Here is a 25,650-nt window from a genome sequence, read left to right on the forward strand (position 1 = left end):
TATGGAGCACACAAAGGGCCGAAATTAGCTTGCAAACAAGCTAATTTTGAGCCTTTTTGCACTCCGTAGCTACTATAGACACCATTTTTCCCCTGGCACTCATGGTGGGGGTGAAAATGGTCCCCAGCTTTCCTGACATTGCTCCCTCCTGCCCCAGAGTATTTCTCAGCTTGGCCCATAGAAAGCTCTAAAACAGTCAGATAACACAAAAGCATGCGCTGAAGGAAACCTGTAAGTGTGAAAATATCTAATATCAATGCCACTGCCATCCCAATACATGAGCAAGTTGCTACATGTTCAGTGACTGAGATAATGGATAATGCATGAGATCGGGCAATCTTTATCGATTGCCCAATCTCATGCCAGTGTGGCTTCACTGTGACGGAAGTGTACGCTTCTCACTAAAATGAAACGTTCTTATGAATGCACCTTCACCACAATCCACAGCATGTCAGTAGTCGATGCTAAAGGAAGTTCTTATAGAGCCATTAAGGCTACCTGGAGACACTTATTTCAGTGTCTACCCATTCAGGATCTCTCACCACATTCTCGCTAATCAAGGCTTTGCTCCCCTTGACTCCTTAAACCATCATTTCAGCATATATCTCTGGAGCCCATTAAAGTTATAGAGCAGCAGCATCAGGTAATTTAAGAAATGCCCAGCATAACAAAATGGAAAGAAGTGTTCAACTGCTCTGCAGCCTTAGTTTCAGCCTTTCAGACAGAGGCAGGGGACTATCAACACACACGTCAGAATCACTTCCACTCTCTTGTAGATGGGGATAGGATCCACTAAGTTTACAATCTGTGGCTCTTGGAGAATTGTGGATGTGAACAACAGGATGCTCTTCTGCTGATGGATCAGTGCCAAGAGCAGGTTCTTTCTCCCTTGACAGGATATCAACTGCCGATTCGCCATCATTCCTTCTGTCACGGTGCTTCTCCTTTTGCTGAACGAAGCTACACTTCCTTTGCCACTTTGGGATACTGCAACGCTTCCTCCTGCCATTCATCATCTCGCCATCACTGTCTTCACTAGAATAACTGTTTTGGCACACACTCTTCTTAAGTGGGATTTTCAGAATCGTTGGCGCGCAATTTTTTCTAATCTGACAGTTATCAAGGGCTTTTGTTGACTTGGGAGACAACGTTAGTGGCTTGATTTCCAAGCTGCTCGGTTCTAGCATTTCAAAGCAAATGGTAGTGGGCTTCTTTGCTGCCCAGACTGGGGTTTCAGTGCTTCTGAGCATCTCTTTATAACCTTGTACACTGAGTCCCCTTGGATATTTTTCTGATAACAACACATTTTCAATTTCCCGAGTGCTGTCTTTTAGCTGAGCTGAAGGAGATGAAAACGCCCCTGCAGGGCTAGAAGTTCCTGGTCTTTGTTCCACCATCTGCAAAGCGCTTAACAGAGACACATCTGTGGTGCTGGAAAAAGCTCCTAAAGCAGAAGGCTTTTGAATGACTTCTTCTTTTAGAGAGAAATCATTTTGCCCTTTAGGAAGGTCACTGTCTGAAACACTGTAGTTCACACTGCTGCATAGATATGGATTATACGGTACAGAATCTGAACATGGTGTGATGAACCGCGCTGTTTTACAGCACGGTGGAGAATGTCTATATGCAACAGACTCAGATTCTGAACAAGCAACATTAACAAGTATTGGAGAAATGCTGAAGGAAGTTCCTTCCCAGTCAATGCTGCTCAACTGCAGATCGGTAACCACAGAAGAGGCCACAGTCTGCTGAGGCAATTCTGCTTGTGAGCTCAGAGAACCAATAGGGTTGCAAACATTCTCTGTGCTCTGTGAAGTACTTACAAGCGAGGAAGACGGTGGGATTTGACTCTGCATGACCGCAGTGGAACAATCTGCTGTTACAGAGGAACCCTGAGACTCTGAGCCCTTTTGGGGAAATATTTGAAAATCAGAAACAGTTTTAAACTCAGACTTAGAATCTCTTCTGGGAAAGGTTTCACATGGAGACTGTAAGTTCAACTGTGAAAGAAGATCAGCAACTTCACCATCCCCAGCTAAGCATTCTCTCTCTCGTCTTCTTTTATTCTTCTTTCCTAGAACAACAAAACAAAACAGGGACACCATAAAAAGAAGATTTTATTCTTTGTGATGATGTTTAAAAACACAATTTGTTTGCAATGCTAAGTGCAGTCAAGGAGGACTGGAGAAGTGGGTGGAAACCTGGCTTCATTGTAAAATTCTACTGACAAAGAAGCATAAATCTCTGTAGAATAATTGGTACTTTCATGAAACAAAAGCAGTGTCTATGTAATATAAAACAGAAGAAAACTTGAAGCTTCTAACTTACCTTTCTTTTTTCCCTTGCAAATTTCCAGTCTTTCCATTTGATACAGGGCAACCACTTCTGGATATGCAGCTTGAAATAACGCAGACTCTTCTATTGTTATTAAAAAGGGTTCCACTGTGAGATCATCTGCTGCAGCATATTGATCTAGAGCAATGAATCAAAGGCATGGGAACATACTATCAGATACAAAAGGGCAGGGCTGTGGACGAGATGATCCTGTTGTAAATTTTACCTCTTCAAGGAAGATGGGGGTCTTTCATACCCTAGTCCTTGCTAAGATGAATACCACAAAGAAAGCTTATTGTCGCCTCATAACTGGAATCTGCTATTGTTTGCAATTTGCTATTCATGCAAAACTTGTTTTGCAAGTTTGTATTAAGTTTGGGTGATGCAGTCTTGAGCAATCCATGGTAATTTATAGTCTTTGCTTTTCTCTGTCCTACTTTGTCTGGGAGGGGTCCCCAATGCAGGCACCCACAAAGCTCTCCATTCTCTGCCCCCTTCAAAATTTTATTTTTAATGTAAAGAACTTGAAAAATGTTAGGGTGCCAGGCTCTCCTTCATGTCCCTAAACCTGCTGCTGATCCTGTTTAGCAGGCAGGAAGAGAAGGAAAGGGGTGCACGCACAGGGCTTCACCCAATCTTCCTAGCCTCACCCAAGGTTCCACCCCCTCAGACCTTTCCCCTTTGCTCTCTCTCTCCACTCCCCGTCTCTAGCATCACTATTTCTCTCCACCTGACCCCTTTCCTTGCTATTTCCCTTCCCCATCCCTAGCCTTCTTTTTTCTCTCCCTTCCTAGCCCCTAGCCTTTCTCGTTCATCTTGCTATTTCTCTCTACTCCCAAGCCTAGCTACTTCACCCCTCCCACCTCTTTACCTCACTGTTCCCCTCCCCTCCAAGACCTACTCTTTCTCTTGCTTCTACCCCTTTGCCTTGCTATTTTCCCCTCCCTCCCTCCCTCCCTCCCTCCCGCCTCACTATTTCTCTCCCCACCTCCCGACCTCTTTTGACTAGCCAGGCCCCCATGGCAGACATCATGTGACTAGCCACATCTCCCATGGGAGCCATTTTGTGGTGGCACCCACAGCAGTTTCTCAAGTTCCCAAATGTGCCCACAGGTCCAAAAAGGCTGGGGACCCCTGTTGTACAGCGTCCATGAACACCTGTGCCATCATTTTTCAAATTCTTCACATAGTTGTAACTGGTAATCTACCTGCGGTGTAATGTAGAACAGATTATGCTAGCCCTGTGGAAAATTACAGAGCACGTGCCACTGGTTTGGAAGTGGTGCGGGAGAAGAGACGCTTACTTTAAAAGTTGCACTCTCCAGTTATGGATATGAACATATGAAGCTTCTTTATACCAAAGTCAGACAATTGGTCCATCTAGTTCTGTAACGTCTATACTGACTGGCAGCAGCTCTCCAGGGTTTCAGACAGGAGTCTTTCCTAGATGTACCTGGAGATGCCAGGGATTGAACCTGGGACCCTGTGCATGCAAAGCATGTGCTCTACCACTGAGCTGTGGCTCCTCTGTACACAGAAAGGGGCAAAGCCAGGACGTGATGTATGTCAGTCTACTGCCAGAACAGCAGCTTCATGGGGCGCAAAGGGCTTACTCATTGTGTCCAAATAGACACCCAGAGCCATTCCGTTTTATTTTTTTAATTTTTAATATTCAGATATTGTTATCATTTCCAGTGATGTGTCTCTCATATCTCTATCACATCATGCTCGTCTCCCTTTAAATTGCACTGCATGATAACCCTATAGCATGCAGGGTGAACAGCACCAACCTGGCTTTTGCCACTCAATTTCAAAACAAGGAATTCCATTTTTAATCCGTGTCTTCACTATCCTGTGAAACAAAGATAAGAAAACCATAACAATTTAGAATAAAGACTGGAAAGACAAAATCACTCAAGTTTGTTTAAAAGAAATTCCATGAAATGCAGAACTGAAGGTGCAAAAGGTCCCTGCTCACACCCACCCAGCCACATAGGGGCTGTTTCCCTGTGGTACTCTTACATGGCTGCTGTGCATGTTGTGTGTGTGAACACCGTCAATATCATGCGGACCAAAAGCCCATCGTGTGGGTCTTTCTTGCATGACTAGCTCTGGCCAAATGGGTGCAGTTTTTACGCATGTACCAGAGCCATGTGGGAGAGCGTCACAGAGAAGCAATTCCCACATGCTTGGCATGCATGTATGCCTGTGTAGGGGGCTGTAATGAAACAATTTCCTGCACAATCCAGTGTTTATGACTTAGACTTGCTTTTGCAGAGCTATTTATAGGTGATCTCATCTGTTGTATAGGCAGGAGTACTTCCAGACAGTGTTGTGTGTTTAACTGGAGCACCAGTCACTCACAATCCACACATTCAGGTTGTTGACCAGTGTTTATCCACATGGCCAAGCAGGATCAATATGGGTTGAGCAGACATCAAAAGAGTGCCAGCAACTCTAACCCACCTGTTCACTCCCCCAAACAGGATCTGCCTCTTCCTTGAGGTATTTCCATTTTCTGGTTCAGTGTACTGTTGCTGCTGGGATCACTGCTAGAAGTTACCCTTAGGTCAAGATTCTGTAACACTCTTTGGAAATATAGGTAAGGATCCAAGAAATTCATGCTTGTATTAGTGCAGTGATATGTGTGACCTTTGAACCATACATCATATTATAAACTGCTTTTGATACTCCCGTCAGTTTCAAAAGCAGTTTTGCTTTGTGGCATGCTTTTCTCAAGCACAGCTAAGGCACTCTGAGGGCTGACAAAACTAAATGCAAGGTTGTTGTGATCCTGTGCATAGGACTTAAGTCCACAGGCAGAGTCACTGGAACTGATGCAAGAAGGACACCAGAGAGAGAGGGAGGGAGGGAGAGAGAGATGGGTTTAAGAACCAAGCAGCCTCGTCAGCTTCTACAGAAAAGTACTTTTTGTACATGGTTCCTTTTGTAAAACGTCACCTCCAATTTTTTGCACTTTCATGATGTTATTAGGAATACTTATTTACTCCAACAACAGAGGGGAAGAGAAGCAGAGGGTGAATTCCAACCATTTCATAAATTAGATTACCGTAGTGCCTGCAGCTGCCGTGGGTCGGTATGTCCAGACTTCCTTCTGTTCATGTCATAGTATGTCAGAAGGGCACACAATTTTTCACAAGCATAATGTTTGGTCCAGCCCATTTTCTCGAAGGCAAACCTCTGTTTTAAATACATGATTGAAATGTTTTAACCATGTGATTTCCACATTTTAAATGCTGTTTTTATTTGCACCATTCTAACAACATCATAGTCTTTGGGGAAAATCTTTATTAGGCCATATATGAAACCTTTTACTTGCCACTAGCACCAATGACTCTATTTTGAGGGTCAATGCATTTCACTTTAAAATGTCATGAATGGTCAGGTCAAAATGGCAGAACAGCTAACCAAAAACACCACCTGTGAGAAGGATGTAAAAGCACATAGTACTGCAAGTCGAGGGAGTGGTCATCTTGTGACAACAGCAAGAATATGAAATCCAGTAAGACTGCAGTCCTGTACATACTTACCTGGGAATAAGTCCCACTGAACTCAGCATGACTTCTGAGTAAACATGCATAGGATTGCACTGTAAGAGGAACATTTTCTCATAAGTGGTTTAAATTACAATTATTAAATTAATGACTATTTTTTTTGTTATTTATCCCATCCTTCTTCCAAGGACCTCAGGGTGACTTGCAAATTTCTCCTGTCCTCCATTTTATCTTCTCAACAACGCTTTGGGTTAGATTAGGCTGAGAGAGAGAGAGTAACTGGCCTGAGGTCACTCAGTGAGCTTAATAGCTGAAGCTGTCCTCCATCTTAGCCTGGCAGTTTAACCACTGCACCACACTGGCTTTCAGGTTCTCATTTCCCCTCCTTTTAAATCCAACCCTCTTACCTCATAATTTGTTCATTCATCTTGACCTACACTCATTTGAATGAATATATAATGAATATATTTGTATATTTTACACACACGCACTGCCATAGGTACCTTCAAGTGTTTACATGGCTAACAGTGCAGTCCTATACATTGATACTCAAAAGCAAGCCCCACTGAATTCAGTCACACTTACTCCCAGGTAAGCGTGTATATGACTGGAGCTTAACATTGGCGTTCTACACCCACTTACCTGGGAGTAAACCCACTTGCAAACATGGTATTTGGTTGTTTATATGGGGCTTAGCATATTGGCATAGCAATACTAACCATGAACACAAACTAGAGCAGTACTGTCCATTGTGTGTGTTGAACAGAGAACCTCGTGAAATATAATAGCCACTGGACACTTTTATCCCTTCCTATACTAAGCCACAAAAGTTGCTATTTTTTATTTTTACTATTTTTTTATTTTGTCTCAAGACTTTTTTGACCCTCAGTATACAACAGAGGGCACACCTATCCAGAAGGAAGAATGTGAAGATCTCAGTATAAGTTGTCCCTTTAGGACAGATGTATGAAAAACATTTTCAAAATATCAAAGCTAAGGAAAAGTAATTCTGAAATACCTTTCTTAACGGTTGTGATCAACTAGCCCTACAACTGGGCAGGGTGAAGCAGCCTGCATCAAGCAGCAGATTTGAAAGTATCATTAAAAGGCAACAAACTGTCAATTATTTAGTTTATTACTATAATTTTATCACCATGGGCAACACCGCTGGGTTTTCTGGACTCATGTACCAAACTGTCTCAGGGCTCAACTTTGGCCTCAATAATGAGATAAAAGAGTATGATAAAGCCAAAACAATCATGCCATTAAGTCCATTTATGTCGGTGGACTTCTGCTAAGCATGTGTTTCTCTTCTACTAAAATCAATGGAAATTCAAAGTGCTGAACTTTGGCTGAATTTTTTACTCGCTGAAGTTGCCTTAGTTTCTTCTTACTCTGAGGGATCAGATACAGACACAACTAATGCACATTAAAAAGATGCAAGTTATAAACTAATGTTTTTGTCTATCAACTATTTTCTAAAAAGACTCGAATGTTAAAGTGACATCGTGATTCTTTTAACTGATAAAATGGCAACTACTACACATTGTTGCTAAGTGGACTGAATGCTAATACATCCAACATTCTAGCCAGAAAAATCCAGTTATTTTGTCCGGTACCTGAAAGGACAATAAATTTGGCCTTTGGCATCCATTTAGCTTCATTGGTTTGTCTTTGCTGATGAGATACTCTTGGATAACCTTAGCAGAGAAAGAGAAAAAGAAAAAAGAGAAGGCATTTGGGTAAGAAAGTTCTAGGAAACTGATTCATTAAAAAAGAAAAGAAAAAAGAATTTTGTTACGTTACCTCAGGAAATGGAAAGCCTTCACATGCTTTAGCTTTTCTGCACATAAAATGCATACAGTTAAAAGAAGTTAGAAACATGAACAGTGTGTAGAACCGATACATTTTCCCCAAGTGATTCAGAGTGTATGGAAGTCCACTTACTTTCTAATACTATCCTCTACTGGGTTAGATTGCTGGTCTCGCTCAGAGGAGTGCCAGTCACAAGGGCAGCAGTATTCAGCATCGTGGGGTTCACAGTACCCCACACTGCCACAAAGGTGACATCCAATGCATTCATGATCTCTATACGATCCTACAAGATGATGGAAAACAAAACTACAGGCTGAACATGCTTCTTAAAAATGGAGTTATGTTCCACAAAGTTCTGAGTAAGCTCTTTTCATGAAAGGCGCTTCTGTGAGCATCGTTCATGGAATGAAAAGTTCATGGAGTGAAAAGATCTAAGCCAAAGACTTTAAGAATTAATGTATAGCTGAAATACAGAGCCAAAAAAAGTTTCATTTCTCTGCTGAAGTGTCTAAATCATGTTAATAAAGCGGCTAAGAAAGTTTGCTCATCTCTGGGGCTTGGCATTATGCAGCTGAGCCTCAGGTTTGCGTGTGCTGCTCTCTCCCCCACTCACACACAATGGTCCCTTCCTCCATTCCTGGTTTGAGGCAAGCCATAGCTTGCCCCTTTCCTTGAACCAGGCAAAGTATAGCTCGCACTTGCCTGCAACCTAGGATCGCAACCAGGGTCTGTTTGATCAGCTTGTGCAGGGATGGGGGGAGGGAGAGCACAATCCTAAGCCTCCGTGAAGGTTCATTCTTGTAGTGCCACACCATGGTTTGGCATTCCATCTGAACCAAGCTACTATAAGGTCGCAGTTTCATATTATGGATATAGCCATAAAACTATTGGGTTGACTCTAATGGTGTCATTCTGCTAATGGAACTGCTTCTATCAGCAGAACTGGAAGGGGTGGGTGGGAATTCCTTGTCCCATCAATGAACCCTCAAAATCTGCTTCAGAAGGGCAGGGAAACCCTCCAGAGCAGATTTTTGGGTGGTGTGAAGGGCTGCTGGAAGGGGGTGGGGTGGGGGTGGAGCAGAGAGGGAGAAAGTCCTGTTGCGCTAGCGGACTTCCGCTAGCATGACATCAGATTTAACCCATAGTTTGCATGACAACACACCACTTACCAAACAGTAGCCAAATGCTGTATTATAATATCTGATAACAAAGCTCATGCCACTTACACTGTGCACAGTTGCTTTGGGGATCTGCTTATACTTTTATTTTGAGAGAAAAGAAATGGCTAATCACTTCTGTGTTATCATAGCTAGCTGCTGCTCACGCCAGTCTCCTCTTATGCTACCTTTGATACCCCTGTGCCCAGTTTTAAGGGGAGGCTACGGTGCCCTGCATTTCTTTCCTTAACCCAGAAGTTGACTCACCTGGATGACGGCATACAGCGCAGTGAGCCACCTTTTTAACTGCTGAGGCTGGGATATCCCCATCCTGGAAGTGGTCTTTCCAGTGCTCAAATCTAAAACAACATTCAAATGAAGCTAGTCACACAACGAATATTGTTCACAAGTTCTGTCATGGATGTGCTGGATATTGCCTATCTTATAAAGAAGTTCTTGAACATGTATTACAGTTATTAGGACTTTGTATCTCGCACTTGAAGTCTTTCCTCTGGCTTCACCTTTTCCTCTTAAAGAGTAAAAGGTGAAGCTAAATTCCTGATTCTAAAAAAAAGAGAGAAAATATATAACATTTGCCCAGAGAACAGCCTGAAGGCACATGATAATCTTCTACTGCTGAAGTTAAGCAGATATGTTCTTTTAAGTTGGGCGATCCACCTGGAAACCATAAGATGATCTGAGCTCTGGCATGAGAGAGTGGTGTATAAACAAAATTATATTAAAATATACATATAGCAAGGAAATATATGTGAAATAAAAGATTCCATCAAGCTGCAGCAGAGGGAGATGGGAAACTGGGCCATTCCACCAGCTCTGCTGAAAAACCAGCTCCATTAGAGGCTACCCGTTTCCCTGAACTGTTTCCATGCCAACTGGTCATTATCAGAACTACAATTTAACTTCAAGACCTGGTGCTGGAGTTTGCTTTTTCCCTTTTCCCTCCTTGTTCCCTTTTCCTTTTGTGACAGATCTTTTAGACTATAAGCCTGTGAGCAGGGACTGTCTTGTTTTTATTGATTGTATCTTCAGCCTTTTTGGCTGAAGAGTGGAATAAAATAAATACATAAATAATAAAGGTTGCATAAGATCCTAGTTCTTACTAAGAACTTTCAAATGATTCAATGTTGTTTGACTTTATATATTGTATTTTGATTGGTTAAATTCTAGCGGTTGGTTTGAATCACACAAAACACCTACTCATTCAAAGAAAGATGCAAGCAGAAAATTGTGTTGGAATGTGAGAGACAAGATCAAATGTACCTTTGGAGTAAACTCTTTCCTCTCAAAGTCCTAATCAGCTTTAAAGCCTGTTCTTTTCCAACTCCAGGAACTCCCTTGTAGAGACAACACAACATAACACATATTGATACAGTCTAGATAAAATGTATAGCATTAAGCATTGCAACAGAACCATGAATCAGTTTTCACAATGTCTTTCATACAACCTGTTAAATCGTAAGCGCCTGAGCACAGGTTAAAAATACAAGTGTTAGGTTTGACACTTGCTCCAACCCAAGTAGAAACACCAGTTTAGCTGTACCATGCATGGAAAGAAGCCCTGCCTCCTGCCTGGAAGGAGTGCATACCCCTCAAGAGCTGTAAAATTCTTTCACTTCTTCCAAGCTGGATGGCAGCCTACACTGGTTTAACCTGGACTGTAACAAATACGTGTGAAAACACACAGTTCTGAAATTTTAGAATACTCAAATATGAGTCAGCGCTTCAAAAACATTGAGAGAGGCCATTTTCAGCTGATTGCAGCTGTGGAATTAAGCCTGGCACCAGAATGGTCAGACTGTACTGAAAGGGTGGAGACCACTGGTATGTAGTCCAACAGTCAAAGTATTACAAGCAAGAAGATGGTTGTTAACCACATACTGAAGACACAATCAGAACTGTTATCCCAAGAATCAGAAGTCACTTCTTTGACCTTGTAAGCATGGAGCAGTAAATGCTAGGCAGCTGGGATTTGCAAAGCACTGAAGAAATAGAAGCAACCAAAGTAACTAACATAATTATTTGGTTTTAAATATTTTTATTCTGTATTTTAATTCCTTTTTCGTTTTATTGTTCACCACTCAGGAATCTTGATACACACAGAGCAGTATTATAAATACATGAATAATAATGGGCATGTATTTGAATTGCAGGGCTCATTCTCGTCACCCTTTGGGCTCACAGAAACCCATTGAGGTAGCCCATGGTTTACCTGCCTTGATGCAAGCCATCCTAGCTGCGTTACTGCCAACGGCCACAGACACTGACCTGAGTCTGGGCTGGCTTTTTTGCAGTCTGTTGCAACCATCTAAATACTGCAGTTCCCAATGAGGGCCAAAAGCCCATCTGGTCTCTGCTCAGTGTGTGGTGAGCATTAAGGCACTCAACCACAGCACGGACTAGCTCAAAGAACGGCATTTGCCTCAGGCTCAACAAGCTGTGTGAAGGAAGCTAAAGAAGAAAATAATCATGACAAGAATTTGACTGTGAGAGACAATGATAATACCAGGAAGTGGGTTGAAAATAAAATGGTTGAATCCTATTTATAGATTTAGGGCATTTTTATCTCGCCCTCTCTCCAGGCAGCTCAGGGTGGCTTGCATGGGCATCCTCCCATGTTATCCTCACAACAACCCTGCAAAAGAAACTCTGTTTCTGTAAAAAAAAAAAAAATGGTTTTAAATTTTTTAACATGGTGTTTTTATTCTTTGCCCTGACTACTGTTCACCACTCCAGGGTCCTTGGATGTGGAGTGGTATACAAATACTGTAAATAAATAAATAACAAATAAGGTAGGGTTAGACTAAGAGAGAGACAGTGAATCCTTGACCTTGTGTGATGTAAAAACATGCGACGTATGTCCCAGGGCATAGTCTGAAGGAACATGAGGCAGCCACCTTGCTGAAGCTAAGCAGGTCTGGGTCTGGTCAGTGCTTGGAGGAGACACTACCTGGGAACCTTGAGTTCCATGATGGAAGAAAGGTGGGATATAAATGTAATTAAAAAAAAACCCAACCTGAGATGGAAAGTCAAACGTGCCACAGATAATGAATAAGCAAAGTGTAAAGGCAAACATCCACTCACAAAAGTACGCTGATGACTGGAGTGATACATTACCACAAACCAAACCATCAGTGTACAATGAAGTGATGATTAGGGGACTGTGCAAAGAATATTCTCCCACTTCTCACAATCAAGTATGTTCAAGGAAGCTCTCTCCGACGTTACACTTCCTACAAGATGGGACAGTTGGAAGAACTTTGAACTGCTCAGCTCACCTTTCCCACAGAAGCAGGTTAAATAGGATGCTTAAGCACACTCCGGATCTTGCAGTAAAACAAGACTCTGTGGCTGGAAAACCAAAACCACATTGACCGAAAAGAAAGGAAGGGCAAGCAGCTGGTTGGATGATATTTTGACAATGAAAGCAGGCAGCAAAACACTGGATGATTTATTTAGACAGCTGCATCAGCTAAATAAACCAAAAATAAAAAAGCCAACATCAAAGGAGACATAAGGATATTGCAGCAGGATGCACTATCCCTGCATTGCAATAGTTGCCAGATCAAAAGCAAAACAAAGCTTTCCTGTGGTATGGCTTGTTCAGATCTTTACAGTATAAATAAAATTAGCCAATTAGACTGACACTCATAAAAATGGTAGTTTGCATCTGTTTGTGGGGGGGTGGGAGGAGGAGAACTGCAGCGGTGCTGATGAGCAGACCAGTGGACTGTTGTCGTTAGTGCTGCAAGCTGCCACAGGGAAATGGCAACTGAAAATGTGGGAGAACAGAAACATTTAGAGAACGATTGAATGGGCTGCAGTTCAGTCAATGTGACCTATGAATTGGACTGGGTCTGCTCAGTCACTTCCCTAATTTATTGTATGGATGCAGTTTCTTTCTCCAAGGAGAGGTGTACCTCATTCAATGCAGGTCTGATTCATAAATGAGAGCTGAGCAATTTTTGTCCTACAAAAGTCAGCAAAATATACTGAACCACAAGGGCCACTGAACCCAAAACAGTAAATCTGCTCAGGATCCAAGTGCTAATGGACTTAAAGGTATGCGCTCTAGCTGCAATTGATTATCTGTATCAGCAGTTAAGTCCTCTACAATATACATCACCAAATATCCCTGGTGACCAGGATGTGGGTGGGATCCAGAATTCCCATGAGCAGAACTCTGTTCATGCGATTGAAGGGTGAGGGAGGCAATTTCTAGTGATTCCTCCTTCCCCTGCAGCCTGCTGAAATGCTGCTCCAAAGGGTTGGGAGACCCTCTGAGACACTGTGGGAGGTGATGCAGGGGGCAAAGCAGCAAAAATCATCTTCTCTTCCTCCAGCAGAAGGCTGTTGCTGGATCTCATTTCCTTCCACAAACTGAAGGAGCTTTTCCATTTGTGCAATGGACACTCTGGAGCCAGCCCTGTATTGGGTTTATTCTGGGTTGTTTAACCCTTGAACAACCCAAAGTTTCTGGGTTTGCATGTCACAAAACAACCCAGAAACAGGGCATTCCTGGGTTAACTGAAAGTGGAAATGGGCAAGCTGGAGGGAACCAGGACACTCACTTGGGCTGTTTGTGCGAACTGGGTCATTGCTTAGGAATCACTGGATGTAATAAGGTAATTTGTACTATGACTCTAGAACAATCTTCAACCTGGTGCGTTCCACAGGTTGTTGGATGTCAACTCCCATATCCCAGCCAGCATGGCCAATGGTCAGGTATGCTGGGCATTGTAGTCCAAAACATCTGGAGGGCACCTGGTTTGGGCAGGCTGTTCTAGAAACTGACGTACCTCATGTATAAGAAAAATTAGCAGCTCCCACAATAAGTTTAGCAGTTGACGTGAGAACTTTTACATTTATTTTTTGTTATTGTCTTACCTTAGGAAGATAATCACAACCAAGGAGAACTGCTAATCCAATCAGAGACTCCCTGCCGCAGCCTAGCTTCTCCTCAATAGCAGATATCAAATAGCAGTCAACATGTGGATCCTGTAAAGAACACAGTAGGGTGGCGATACCCTCTGGCATTTCATCATCTTTAGTTCGACCTTATGACAAAAGCAACTCAAAATGCCACTATCAAGTTTTGTTGAATGAACAAGATTTGTTAAAAACACACGCCCCAAAAGCGGTTTGAACTGCTAAGAGAAAGGATGAATTGGCAAACTGTGGTTTGCCCAGAACCATGCAGGAATTGCACGAGTGGAGGAAGTGCAGGACCTGAGACTTCTCAAGGCTCATTCAAGTAACACCAAACGGTGGTCCGAATGGGTCCATTGTTTCACAATCTGTCTGACAATACCAACAAGGCTTACAGTGCAATCCTATTCACGCCTGTTCAAAATAAGTCCCAGTGAGTTTAACAGATCTTACCCCTAGGTGAGTGTGTAGAGGGTTGGAACCTCAAGGGGTCAAAAGTGGGTTGAAGTCACTTCACCCCATTTTTTACTCATTGAGGATACAATCCCATGCAGCAGTGGTGCACAGAAAGTAGATCTCCAGATGTTTTGGACTTCAACTCCCAGCATTCCTGACCACTTGCTGGCAGGGGCTTCTGAGAGTTGAAGTCCAAACCTTCTGGAGATCTAACTTTTGCCCACCCCTGCTATACACCAAGGGTGCATAACACCCTGCCCCCCATAGGAGCCCCAACCACCGCACTGCTGATTTTGCTCTCCTAATGATCCTGATACAGATCACTCTTCCCTCATTGCTAGCAGGAGTGGGTAACAAGTGATTGCTATCAGGATCATGGATGCTAGCAGCAAGGAAAGAGAGACTGGTATAAGGATCGCTGCAATGTGTGGCTACACACGTGTGTGTGTGTGTGTCCGTGTGTGTGTCCCAACCCCTAAGCCAGAATCATAACAGCCCTTCAGGCCAAAATGAATGTGCACCCCTTCTATACAGACTTACTTGGGATTAAGATCAAAATATTGATGAGGACATGGCAGCAAGATAGCTGTTCAGAGTATCATGGTTTGTTTGTTTAACAAATGGAAGCATATACAAACAAATCCCCCCATAAATCACCTTTATGTTCATGGTAAAATTCCGGTAAACTGTTCGAGCACCATAAAGGAAGGCATCACCATCATTGGTGATGCAGCCGTCCACATCACCGTTCGCGTTCAGGTAAGCACACATGGCTTCTGCTTCGCCAGCTGCTTGAACCCAAGGGACTCCTAAGCACTCCAACATTTCAAGGCACTAAAGAAGAAAAATCCCAAGTGAAGAGGCAGGAAGCATGAATCAACTTTTCCCCAAACAGTCATACGAATTACCAGGAACCACTAAAGCAGCTATTTGCCTCTGTTGTGCTCTGCAAACATTTTATTGCCGTGGGGCCCACTGCTCTGCAGTAGTCTATAACAGGGGTCCAGAACCTCTTTCAGCCCGAAGGCCGATTTCCATTGTGGAGAAGCTCTCAGGGGCTGCCTTTCAGCCAAAGGCAAAAGAGGTGAGGCCCAAAATATAAAATAATGCCAGGGTATTGTAGCTTGAAGCTCTTCCTGCCTTAGAGGAGGGATTTCAACCTTTTAGAATGGGGAAAAATGGCACAAAGGCTAGGAAACTTGCAAAAGATCAGTGGTTAAGGGAAAGGGGGTGGGGCCAGGTAAAGGGGCACAGCTTTCTGAGGGAACCCCAGACAGCCAAACTGGAACCCCTGGAGAGCCGGATTTGGCTCCCAGGCCTAAGGTTTTGCACCCTGGTTTATAATTTAAGAACTATCTAAAGAACTGCACGTGACATATGTAATTAAAATGCTCAAAACCTACAAAGCATATTCTCAATGCTGGATGAACCCTATAACTTGGGCCAGGCAGCTGCCTGATCCTAGAATAAGCTACGCTATTTCTCTACCATCTTGTACATGTCTGTTGCTATTGCCTGTTGTGATATTGATCTGGCCTTGCATGAAACCTATCCTGTTCAGTTGCAAGCCCCACTGGATCACAGAGCAAGATCTGTGGATCTTTATAGAGCTACAGAAATTGGTAGAATATCGATATACGTTACTTAACAAGTTGAACGTCCATGCAAAGATGAGCAAAGGGAAATAAAAGTCATCAACTCTCATCTGACAGAAGCAGCAACTAGAGAAAAGCAATGACAGTGCTTTTGTGTTTGAAAACCTTCTAAGACACAAAACATATGCTTGATGCCACAGGCAGAAGGGCACTATATTTCAGACTAGTCTGTGTGGATCACCCACATGCACTCCAAAAGACTGGTAAAACGAGAGCTGGTCCAAATCAATGGGTTGTATCCAATGTTAGTCCTACTTAAAGTAGACCTATTGAAATGAACGGGAATGGAGTCAGTCCAGCCTTCCCCAACCTAATGCCTTCCAAATGTGTTCGACTACCAGTGGCCAAGCTGGCTGAGAATGCTGGGAATTGCAGTACAACACATCTTGAGGGCACCAGGTTGGGGAAGGCCAAGTTAGATTAAGACTGGATACAACTCATTGGATAAAACCCAATATACACGAAAGAGCCCGTACAAGACAGAAATTATTTAAATCTGTACTGCATAGAACACCCTCGCCCATTTCCAAGATTCTGTTGAATAATGAAGGGGGACTGCCTCTTCATTGCCAACACAATTATTGAAGCAGATTATATAATTATGTATTATTATTTAGGAACAATATTTATGTGCTGCTTCTCATTTGAAACAAATTCCAAACTGGTTTACAAAAGAATAATGTTTTAAAAGTCTACACACACACACACACACACACACACAGAATTGCATGCCATGTATTAGCCCATCATATAGCTTCTGAAAGATGATCTCTAAAGTAAAACTCTAATTCCTCCTTAAATTTTATCCAAGACCTCTTGCTGAATCAGTATAAGAGGGTTAAATCATCATGTAGGTGAAGCCATAGATGTTCAAAACTTGTTCCTTTTATTTCAGAGGTAACAACTGCTTTGCTTTTTCCGGGGAAATCAAAATGTAATCTATGAACCAAAATGTGGGAAGAAATGGGTAAAGTCATTGGTTTGCATTGCTGTTTGTATTGCTGTTACTGTTGGTTTTTATTGCTGTTTTATTGTGTTTATGTTTTTATTGCTCTTAATATCGTAATGGTTTTATGTGTTTTAATGGTGTAAGCAGCTTTAGGTGGGCTTCTGCCCTGAAAGGCAGCAGAGAAATATTTTATACAACATAATAATATATTATTTTAAACAATATTTATGCCTGTCATTGTTTGAAGTCAACATCAACAACATTCAAAGTGTAACCAACTCTGAAAACTTGCCTCTTTCAACAGAGACTTAAAACGAGATCTCCCTGTTCTTGCAGTCCCAGGCTTCTTGGATGGCCCAAAGCGAACTTCTGTTCTCTTCTCCATTGTGTTTGCTTTCATCTTTGGGGGATCTCCCTCCATGACAAACACCAGATGGATCCCCATTAATGTTAAAGAAGAGACCCGAAAGTAAAGATTCCTGTAATAAAAGGAGAGTGAATCCACTTTTATGGAAGAGGGTGGTTGGTAGTCAGGCACCATTTGTCAATTTAATATTGGCCAAGTATACGTTAAGATACACACACATTTTTTTAACATTTTTACAAACTAAGATGTCGAACATGTATATAAGATAATGAAGTCATTGCTACACTGGCTTGTCTAGTTCTCTATACTACCATTTTCTGTGTGGTACCCAACATACCATGATATATGAAGCAATCAGTACATGTGGAAATGTGAAATTTCACAGAAAATTTGGGTTGGTAAAGGACGTATTCAGGCACACATCCTAGCATTTGAGAGCCAGATGGAGAGTTCATTGGTGACTATACTCCCTCTCTGACTCGCTATCACTGATAACTCTGGAATTGTGGCTTATCGATACAACAAAAATTATTGCACCATTAACAATAACTCATCTCCAATAGCAGTTATCAAGAATATATATATTTATTCATATATATTCATTTGTTCCCATACATAAAATGTTCACTGTTTTCTCCAAATCAATTAAGCAAAGCAAGTTTTCCATTCTTTGCATCTCTCACACCCCTGTCAAAGGTGATTGTTAATTTAAAAACAACCCACGGTTCCAGAGGAGGATATCTGTTGAATGACATGACACGTGCGTGATTCTCACAACATTCTTAAAAGTGATCCTAGGTACTTTGTCATTCTTCCTTCTCCCAAACTAAGAATCCAAAGTGGCAGGATCCACAAATCCACCAGAATTCTTCTGAACAGTGTTGGCAGATGTGGACTCCATGTCCTAGAGCACTCTTAGGGTTTGCTCAAGAACTCTTACAGGCAGAAGAATGGGGGAAATAAACTCCAACCGTAGGCTTTTTCCACAACCTGGAAATATATTTAGGCTACACCTTATCTCAGTCTTCCTCAGCCTGGTGCCCTCCAGAAGTGCTGGACTACAACTTCCAGCATTCTTGGCCAGTATGGCCATTGGTAGTCCACCACATCTGGAGGCTATCAGGTTGGGAAAGGCGGCCTTACCTTTCGGAAAGCACCATGAGCTAAGCAACACTGTCTCACAAATAATCTGTATCCTAGTTACAATCACTGTACCTACCTAAGATGAGGTTTTGTGACTACTCCCATCATCTTTTTAACAGTCTGTGCTTCACATACCCAGAGACTTAAATCAACAGCCAGCGTCTTTCCTTTAAGACTGCTGAGAGGGAGGTGTTGTTTTACAGGTTCCAGGATCTGCCACAGACTAGTTACTCCCATTGTCTCAAATATTCAGGCACGTTGGCTGCAAAGATCAACAACATAAATACGTTTGACGGCTTTGGTGATGAAACTTGAATTACAACAAGGAAGACTTTTAGGGAATAAATATTCTAAGGCTGCAGTCCTAAACATACTTACACAGGAGTCAGTCCACTGAAAACATGAGAGTAAATATGTATAGGACTGCACTGTTAAATATATTGCTAAAATTCATTTTTTTCAGAGAGTAAAATCCAAAGTGTACGACTACAAAAATCCCTATTCACTTCAAGAGGAATAATTCAAGAAGTGGCTTTGATGATAGGAACAAATGACAGGTAGCTCTATCAAGCCTTTTAAGCATTCATTTAACAATCCCCATTTATAGATCTTTTACGTTAATGGACAAGATCAATGGTAGACTCTTGCTACTATTTTCCTTCAATATTTGAACTAGTCTGAAATATGATTTCTTGCCCTGCAGTATTTTTTACTTTTTTTATAATTCAAGTAGATCACCGATCCCACGCCGATCTCAGGGTGCATACCGTATTTTAAAGCATAAACTATGCAATTAAAACTGGCCAATTTGGGAAGCAGCCCCACAGTGCTTTCCACCACGGCTGCGAGAGGGCAAGGGGAGGGATCGGAACACAGAGTCTATGGCCTTGGGTGGGGGACTCCGAAAAATCCTATGGTCCCTGAGACGCTCCCCCAGGGACCAATGATTGCACCCTTAAAGTTATTTAAATGTTATATTATGCAGAAAAGTGTATTGAAATATTTTTAAAAATTCAAAGACAATAACATGTACATCCTTTGTATTGTTTAAATTTAAGAAAACCCCCGAAGGTACTGAAAACTGTTGACATACTAAGTTTAACAACCCAAAGATATGTGTGTGAGATGCTGACAACCACTCATGTATTTCAGTAGTGTTCAACTCTATTCCACTAAGGTTGTTGGGGCACTTTCAGTTTTGCTGTCACTGTTTATTAGTTCCATTTCACATACTTGCTAGGATAATCACTTGAAAAACATCAATGACACTGCCAAACTTGTCTAATACTATATTTGCAACTGGCATCTATTGTTATGCATGAACGTATGAAATGGAAACATTTCCACAGAAAAATAAAGTTCTGGAAAATGTTCCGCCCCACATCACTACTTATTCCTCTTCGTTACAACCTTAAAAAGTCAGATAAAATTTAATGTAATTAAACAACAATAACAGCAAAGTTTTGTATTTCAGCACAGAATCTTAGAGCTGATGGGTCTGGAAGCAACTGAGGCAATAATCTTATGCACACTTAGCTAGAAGAAAATTAAACTCAATAAGGCTTACTTCTGAGTAGGCACACATAGGATGTGCTGTTAAAAGTCTCATCCAACTACTAAAAAAGAATCCTTGCTATTCAAATACTCCTAACAAACTCTCTGCTCTCACAACTTTGTAAACAAATGCAAAAACCCCAAATAACAGCCTGTGTCTGCCTGAAAGTGTTATTTGTCATATCATGGTTTGAGTGGTGGGTTTAGCAAGCTCTTCACCTTTCAAGGAATTGTTACTTCTTGAGTGTTTGGAACCATCTAGAAGAGAAACTCACTGTGCAAACCTAAACATGTCTACTCAGACACAAGTCCCATTGAATTTAGTGGGGCTTAGTCCCATATAAGTGAGTACAGGATCACAGCCCCAGTCTGAAGTACCACTAAATGAATAAGTAACATGACAAACCATGTACAAAATAGGTTACTGTTTATAACGTACAAAGCATTTCACATATATACATATCTCTGTAATCTTTATAACACCCTGGTAGAGCCAGTATTATCTCCATATGGCAAATGGAAGCAAGCCAAAGAGTTCATAGCTGAACCAAGTCTTGAACTGGGGGCTTCCAACTCATGCCACCACTAGTTTCTCCAAGCATTGTAGCATTGTTGACCCACAAGCAATATAATTAAGACCTAAGGTTTTTCAGCTAAAACCTTTCCTATCCACCAAACGTTTGGGTTGCACAATATGCTGCCTGACAACACTATAAGTCAAAAGCATCATCTGAGCCATTCTGGATATTCCCCCAATGAAAAGGCTTGACCTCAACCCTACCCAGTCCTACCTCCCATTTTCATTATACCCATTTGTTCCTGCATATAATCTAAAACACAGAAAGCCCCATTTCTCCTTAGATCACATACATCAGCCTTCCCAACTTGATGCCTTCCAGAACGTTGGACTGCAATACATTATTCTTATGAATCTGCGGGCCTCCAGGCAGATTCAACCCCTAACAGAGCCAGATGTATAACAGCAGCGGGGAAAGTGTGGCCCTCCAGAAGTTTTGGCCTACAACTCCCATCAGCCTGAGCCAGCATAGCCAGTTCGGAAGGATGATCGGAGTTGTAGGCCAAAACATATGGAAAGCCACAAGTTGCCCACCCCGATGTACAACAACCTTTCCAAGAGTGCCACTGGGAAGGTTTTATCTTTAAGATGGAGGTATAATGCCAAAGTCTGTCATACAGAATCAGTCATGGAACAATTGTACATCTGTCCCAAACTGAAATTTGGTCCAAAGAGCAGAGAGGGAGGAAAATCAGCGCAATCAATTAGGGATGGCAGAGAATTCTGCCACGGATCTCGGGGAAGCCGAATGACAGTGCATTCGGCCCCCTGAAATCTGTGGCGGAACGGCCTGCCCCCCGCAGATCCCCCCGGGATGAGACTTACCTGGGGCGGATCTTCTGGGCGGCGGCGGCTTCGCCTGGTCTTCCGACCGGCCGCCGCCGCCATTTGCAGTTTTGTTTTGTACACATATGTGATAGGCTACGTAAGTTTTTACGTAGCTTAAAATGTCTGGGTAAAAAAAAAAAAAGGCGTACGCAAATGGCGGCGGCAGCTGGTCGGAAGACCAGCCGAAGCCGCCGTCGGAGCTGCCACCGCCCGGAAGATCCGCCCCAGGTAAGTCTCATCCCGGGTAAGTCTCATCTTTTTTTTTTACCCAGACGTTTTAGGCTACGTAAAAACTTACGTAGCCTATCACGTGTGTGTAAAAAACAAAAACAAAAACTGCAAATGGCGGCGGCTATGGCCGTTGCCATTTGCATTCCTTATTTTGGGCCGTCTTAGTCTACGTAAATATTTATGTAGATTAAGACGTCAAAAATAAGGGGAACGCAAATGGCGCCACCCCCCCGTCCAGGATTCCGGGGGAAGGGACAGAACGCCTCCCCCCCACCATAAACATAATCCGCGAACAGGTAAGTGATTTTCATACATCCCTACAATCAATACTTTTGACCAAAAATGGGGACAGTGCCATCTAATGGACTCTTATGGATACAGCATTATATCTACAAAAAAGCATCCACAGAGGGTGGGCTGGTGTCAACCTTGCATGGTTTTTCTTTATTTTCTTAAGAAGCCTTCCCATGATTCCCCAGTCTATGTTAAATTGCCAAAGCAAGTGTGAACGTTCCAGATCTCTTAATGAATAAGGCATAACTAATCTGTGTTAAATGATCCTGAGAATGCACTTGGCAAATAGTCCATTTAGTCCAGCAATTTTGTGTGATAATTCCCCAACCTGATGCCCTCCAGATGTGATGCACTGCAATTTCCGATGGCCATGTTGGCTGGGGATGATGGGAGCTGTAGTGCAACACACCTCAAGGGCACTGGCTCAGGTTTCACCCCTGTCTTGCAAACAATATGATCCCTGAAATATTTCTTTTTTAAAACCGCAGTATTTTACGCAGTATAAAACCACATACCAGAGAATAAAACTTTATACAGCAGGAAGTCAACTTAAGCTACTTTCTGGTGATTCAGCAGAATTCCAGTTTAAGATGTCACCCCAAAAATGTGAGCATCAAGGCAGTAATTTTGAGCATAGATAGCTGGAAGCCTTGCAGTGTAATTCTATGCATTTTACTTGAAAGCAAGTTCTGCTGTGTTCAGAGGCCCCTTGTCACAAGATAGCACACATAAAATTCAACTCAGAAGTAAGCCCTCTGAAAAGGGATGCAGACTAAGAGTGCAAACCTATACATGTCAACTCAAAAGCCCCATTAAGTTCAATAGACTTGCATCCTTAATGGATTACATTGGTCTTCAACAAGTCACTCAATTCTTTTCACTTCAAGATGCAATTAGCTGACAACATCTGAAAGAAGTAGATCCTCCTTTCCAGGACATTTGGGTACATGAGTGTTTCTCAGTGTTAGTAATCTCTTATGATGTTTAAGTGGTTAGAATGACAAACTAGAACTCAGATTCCCACAGTTCACTGGGTTTATGTCTGTCTCTCTCAGCCTAACCTACCTCACAAAACCAGGAGGGAAGGTTGAACCATGTACATCGCCACATCCACCATGGACGAAAAGCAGGATGAACAAAATAATAAATAAGGGGGCAATCCTATGCCCATTTAGAAAGAAAAAGTCCTACAACTCCCAGCATTCCCCAGCCAGCATGCTGAAGGAGTAGGCCCCAATCCTTCAAGCTTTTGTTAGGGGAAAGCACACTTTGTATTTGGAAAAGCGTCTCTTAACAGCGTTTAGAGCTTGAAAGAAATTGTATGAAAGGACTACATTTATGGCCTTTTTTCTTACTTTTCAAATCCTAGTTTCCTAATGGGAATGATTTATTTTCAGAAATTACAAAACTCAATTTGTGTTTAACGCCTTCTTATCAAAAACCAAACACAAACGCTAGTAAATATAGTGCTTCCGGGTAAGTGCAAAGTTTCTTTTATCTGAGGAGCTAAAGGGACCATCAAAGGCTACATCATGGAATAACACTGTAGTCGTGTTTAAGTGACAAATTTCTCAACTTCAGAGTTTCTCTTCCTTGTGCTATTCACAGCCCAATTCTGCTTATGCTGCAAATGGCATTATAATCCTATGCTGTTGTCTTTTTTTGGTCTTCTTTTAAAAACCTTTCCAGTGGCACTCTTAGGAAGGTTATTATACATTCTGCCCTGTTTCTTCTGACATAACTAGCTTTACACATGTAGCCACAGCAACATGTTTACAGTGCAATCCTATACAAGTCTGCTCAGAAGCAATGGGACTTGCTCCCAAGTAAGTGTGCATAGGAGTGCAGCCTAAGCTTACATTTCTAAGAGGCTCCCAAACGGCCATGAGAAGAGTCAAAGCACACCAGCATTTGAGATTTACCAACTTCTTGACTGCAATCCTATGCACATTTTCCTGGGAATAAGCCCCACCAAATGCTGCGGGAAATGCTTCTCAGGAAAGTGTGCATGTGCTTACGCATCTTCCAGCAGTCTGAACTAATTTGCTGCTAACGAAAGTATTTCTAAAAGGTGAAATAATCTGGCTAAACAGTAGCTTGCTTTCACTAGTCACCATTATATATTTGATTCTACACATCCTACACATGTTTAGACACGGCTGGCTGGGGCATGCTGGAAATTGTATGGCTTTTTTTCCTGTCTAAACATGCACAGGATTGCACCCTTAAGCATTTTGCACCCACACATTCTTCTTTGCTCACATTTTATAATACACTATAAAGTGAATAGAAACAGCATTAATATATTTGGCAGGTTGTCAAAGCATAGTTATCTGCTACAATAAGGTAGCTGTAATCCCACAAATGCAAGCCACTTGAATGGGGGTGCCGGACGTTCAAATTATCTCCATTTCTTTTCTTTCAGATATATTTTACTATTTATCTTTGAATTTTTTTCGCAGTTTATTATCCTGAAGTCTCCAGGAAGCCCACACACAGGACATCAAGACAACAGACTGACCCTGCTGTTTGTTCCTTGTATTCATTGTTTTAGCTGTGTTTTTATTTGCTGTTATGTATATTCAGGAGGTGCCAACTGTGGCATGTTTTAGGCACCCCTTAAAGACCCATTTTTGTATCCAATCCTTCCCTGAATGATTGTGCTGCCATGTTAGTCCTTTTATTAACTGTTGTGCTAAGTGGTATTTTATTGGATTTTACTGTTAGCCATTTGAGCGCTAGTTTGGGGTGGAAAAGCAGGATATAAATCAATTAAATAAACACATTTCTCAAGCACAGCCAGTATGGAGAGGCTGCACCACCACCAAACATAGCCAACAGGCCTGTCTTCCTCCATGAGTGTGTCTCATGCTCCTCTAAAGCCATTTAAGCTAGAGGCCATAGTGATGTGCTGCATGACAAAACACTTCCTTGCACGTGTCCTGAATCTCTCGCCGAGCAGGTGCATTGGATGATCCCGAGTTCTAATATTATGAGAGGCAGATTTACTTAAAAGCAAGTCCAAGGAAACTTAATGTGCTTTTGTGTAATCATGCTTCAGATAGGACTCCATAGCTGTAACCTTATGCATGCTTACCTAGAAGTAAGTCCATCTGAATTGAGTGGGATTTATTTCCAAGTAAGGATACATACCTCTCAATTCTTTGCATGTCTACTCAGAAGTAAGTCCACTTGAGTTCAGTGTGTATCACAGGTATGTATAGGATTGCAGACCTACAGAGCACCGAGGTACTTGGTAAACCGAAGGATTGCAGCCTTCGGATTGTCCTGTAAATCAGGATGTTTATATTTTACTGCTACCTAATCCCACCTTTCATAATTCTCCACTCCCTCTGCACCCACCAACCGGCCAACTGAGAAGAACACTTCATGCACCAGGTGCCAGTTTTTATGCCACAAAGACTTTGTTAGTCTTTAAGCGCACAATCCCATGCCTGCTTGGGCAGAAAAAACTCCTACAACCCCAGCATTCCCCAGGCAGCACGCTGGCAGGGGGATGCTGGGAGCTGTAGTCCAACACGTCTGGAGACCACCAAGCTCGGTAAGGCCGCATTATAGCAAGACTACCATTCACCACAGAGTTCTAACCAAACTGCTGCGAGCCGAATCCGGACGCCGAGTCTCGCCGCCGATCCTTTAAACGTGCGCGGCACCACGACGTCATAGACCAACGCCGCGCCTTCTCTTCCACGCAAAAAGCGCCAAGATTCGCAATCCGGCGGGCCTAACTGCGCGTGCGCGAAATCAGGACGCTTGGAGACGTTGCTAGGCGAGGAGGCGGGGCGATCATCCCCGAGGGGATAGAGA

At 42.4% G+C, this 25,650-nt stretch overlaps 1 protein-coding gene across 7 annotated transcripts; it reads right to left on the minus strand.

Annotated features, from left to right (window-relative positions):
• Positions 1 to 684: 684 nt before the first annotated feature.
• GEN1 (GEN1 structure-specific endonuclease) lies at positions 685 to 25,622 on the minus strand. 7 transcript variants are annotated; one of them, XM_084826567.1, is made up of 14 exons: positions 25,432 to 25,622; positions 18,415 to 18,600; positions 17,121 to 17,307; positions 14,882 to 15,058; positions 13,727 to 13,837; positions 10,103 to 10,176; positions 9,089 to 9,180; positions 7,797 to 7,947; positions 7,656 to 7,692; positions 7,469 to 7,549; positions 5,405 to 5,535; positions 4,125 to 4,186; positions 2,329 to 2,472; positions 685 to 2,074 (listed from the first exon to the last, which is right to left on the minus strand). In XM_084826567.1, exons 2-14 carry the CDS (start codon positions 18,573 to 18,575, stop codon positions 687 to 689), a joined length of 2,796 nt encoding a protein of 931 aa, XP_084682693.1. In that variant the 5' UTR covers positions 18,576 to 18,600; positions 25,432 to 25,622; the 3' UTR covers positions 685 to 686. The 7 variants fall into 7 exon arrangements, with proteins under 7 accessions (XP_084682693.1, XP_084682697.1, XP_084682695.1 ...); XM_084826571.1 differs by having other exon boundaries at positions 25,418 to 25,622; XM_084826569.1 differs by having other exon boundaries at positions 25,411 to 25,622.
• Positions 25,623 to 25,650: the final 28 nt, after the last annotated feature.

The sequence above is a fragment of the Heloderma suspectum genome, chromosome 1 (assembly GCF_057233095.1).
Source record: "Heloderma suspectum isolate Gila_16-S chromosome 1, 16-S_ref, whole genome shotgun sequence".
Classification (NCBI taxonomy): Eukaryota; Metazoa; Chordata; class Lepidosauria; order Squamata; family Helodermatidae; genus Heloderma; species Heloderma suspectum.

Coding starts and splice junctions, on each gene's coding strand:
- GEN1 (XM_084826567.1), bottom strand. CDS start 18,575: ATGGGAGTAACTAGTCTGTGGCAGATCCTGGAACCTGTAAAACAACAC. Junction 13,838..14,881: donor ATTTTACCATGAACATAAAG/GTGATTTATGGG, acceptor TGTTCTTTACAG/GATCCACATGTTGACTGCTA. Junction 9,181..10,102: donor GGAAAGAGTTTACTCCAAAG/GTACATTTGATC, acceptor ATGTTGTTTTAG/ATTTGAGCACTGGAAAGACC.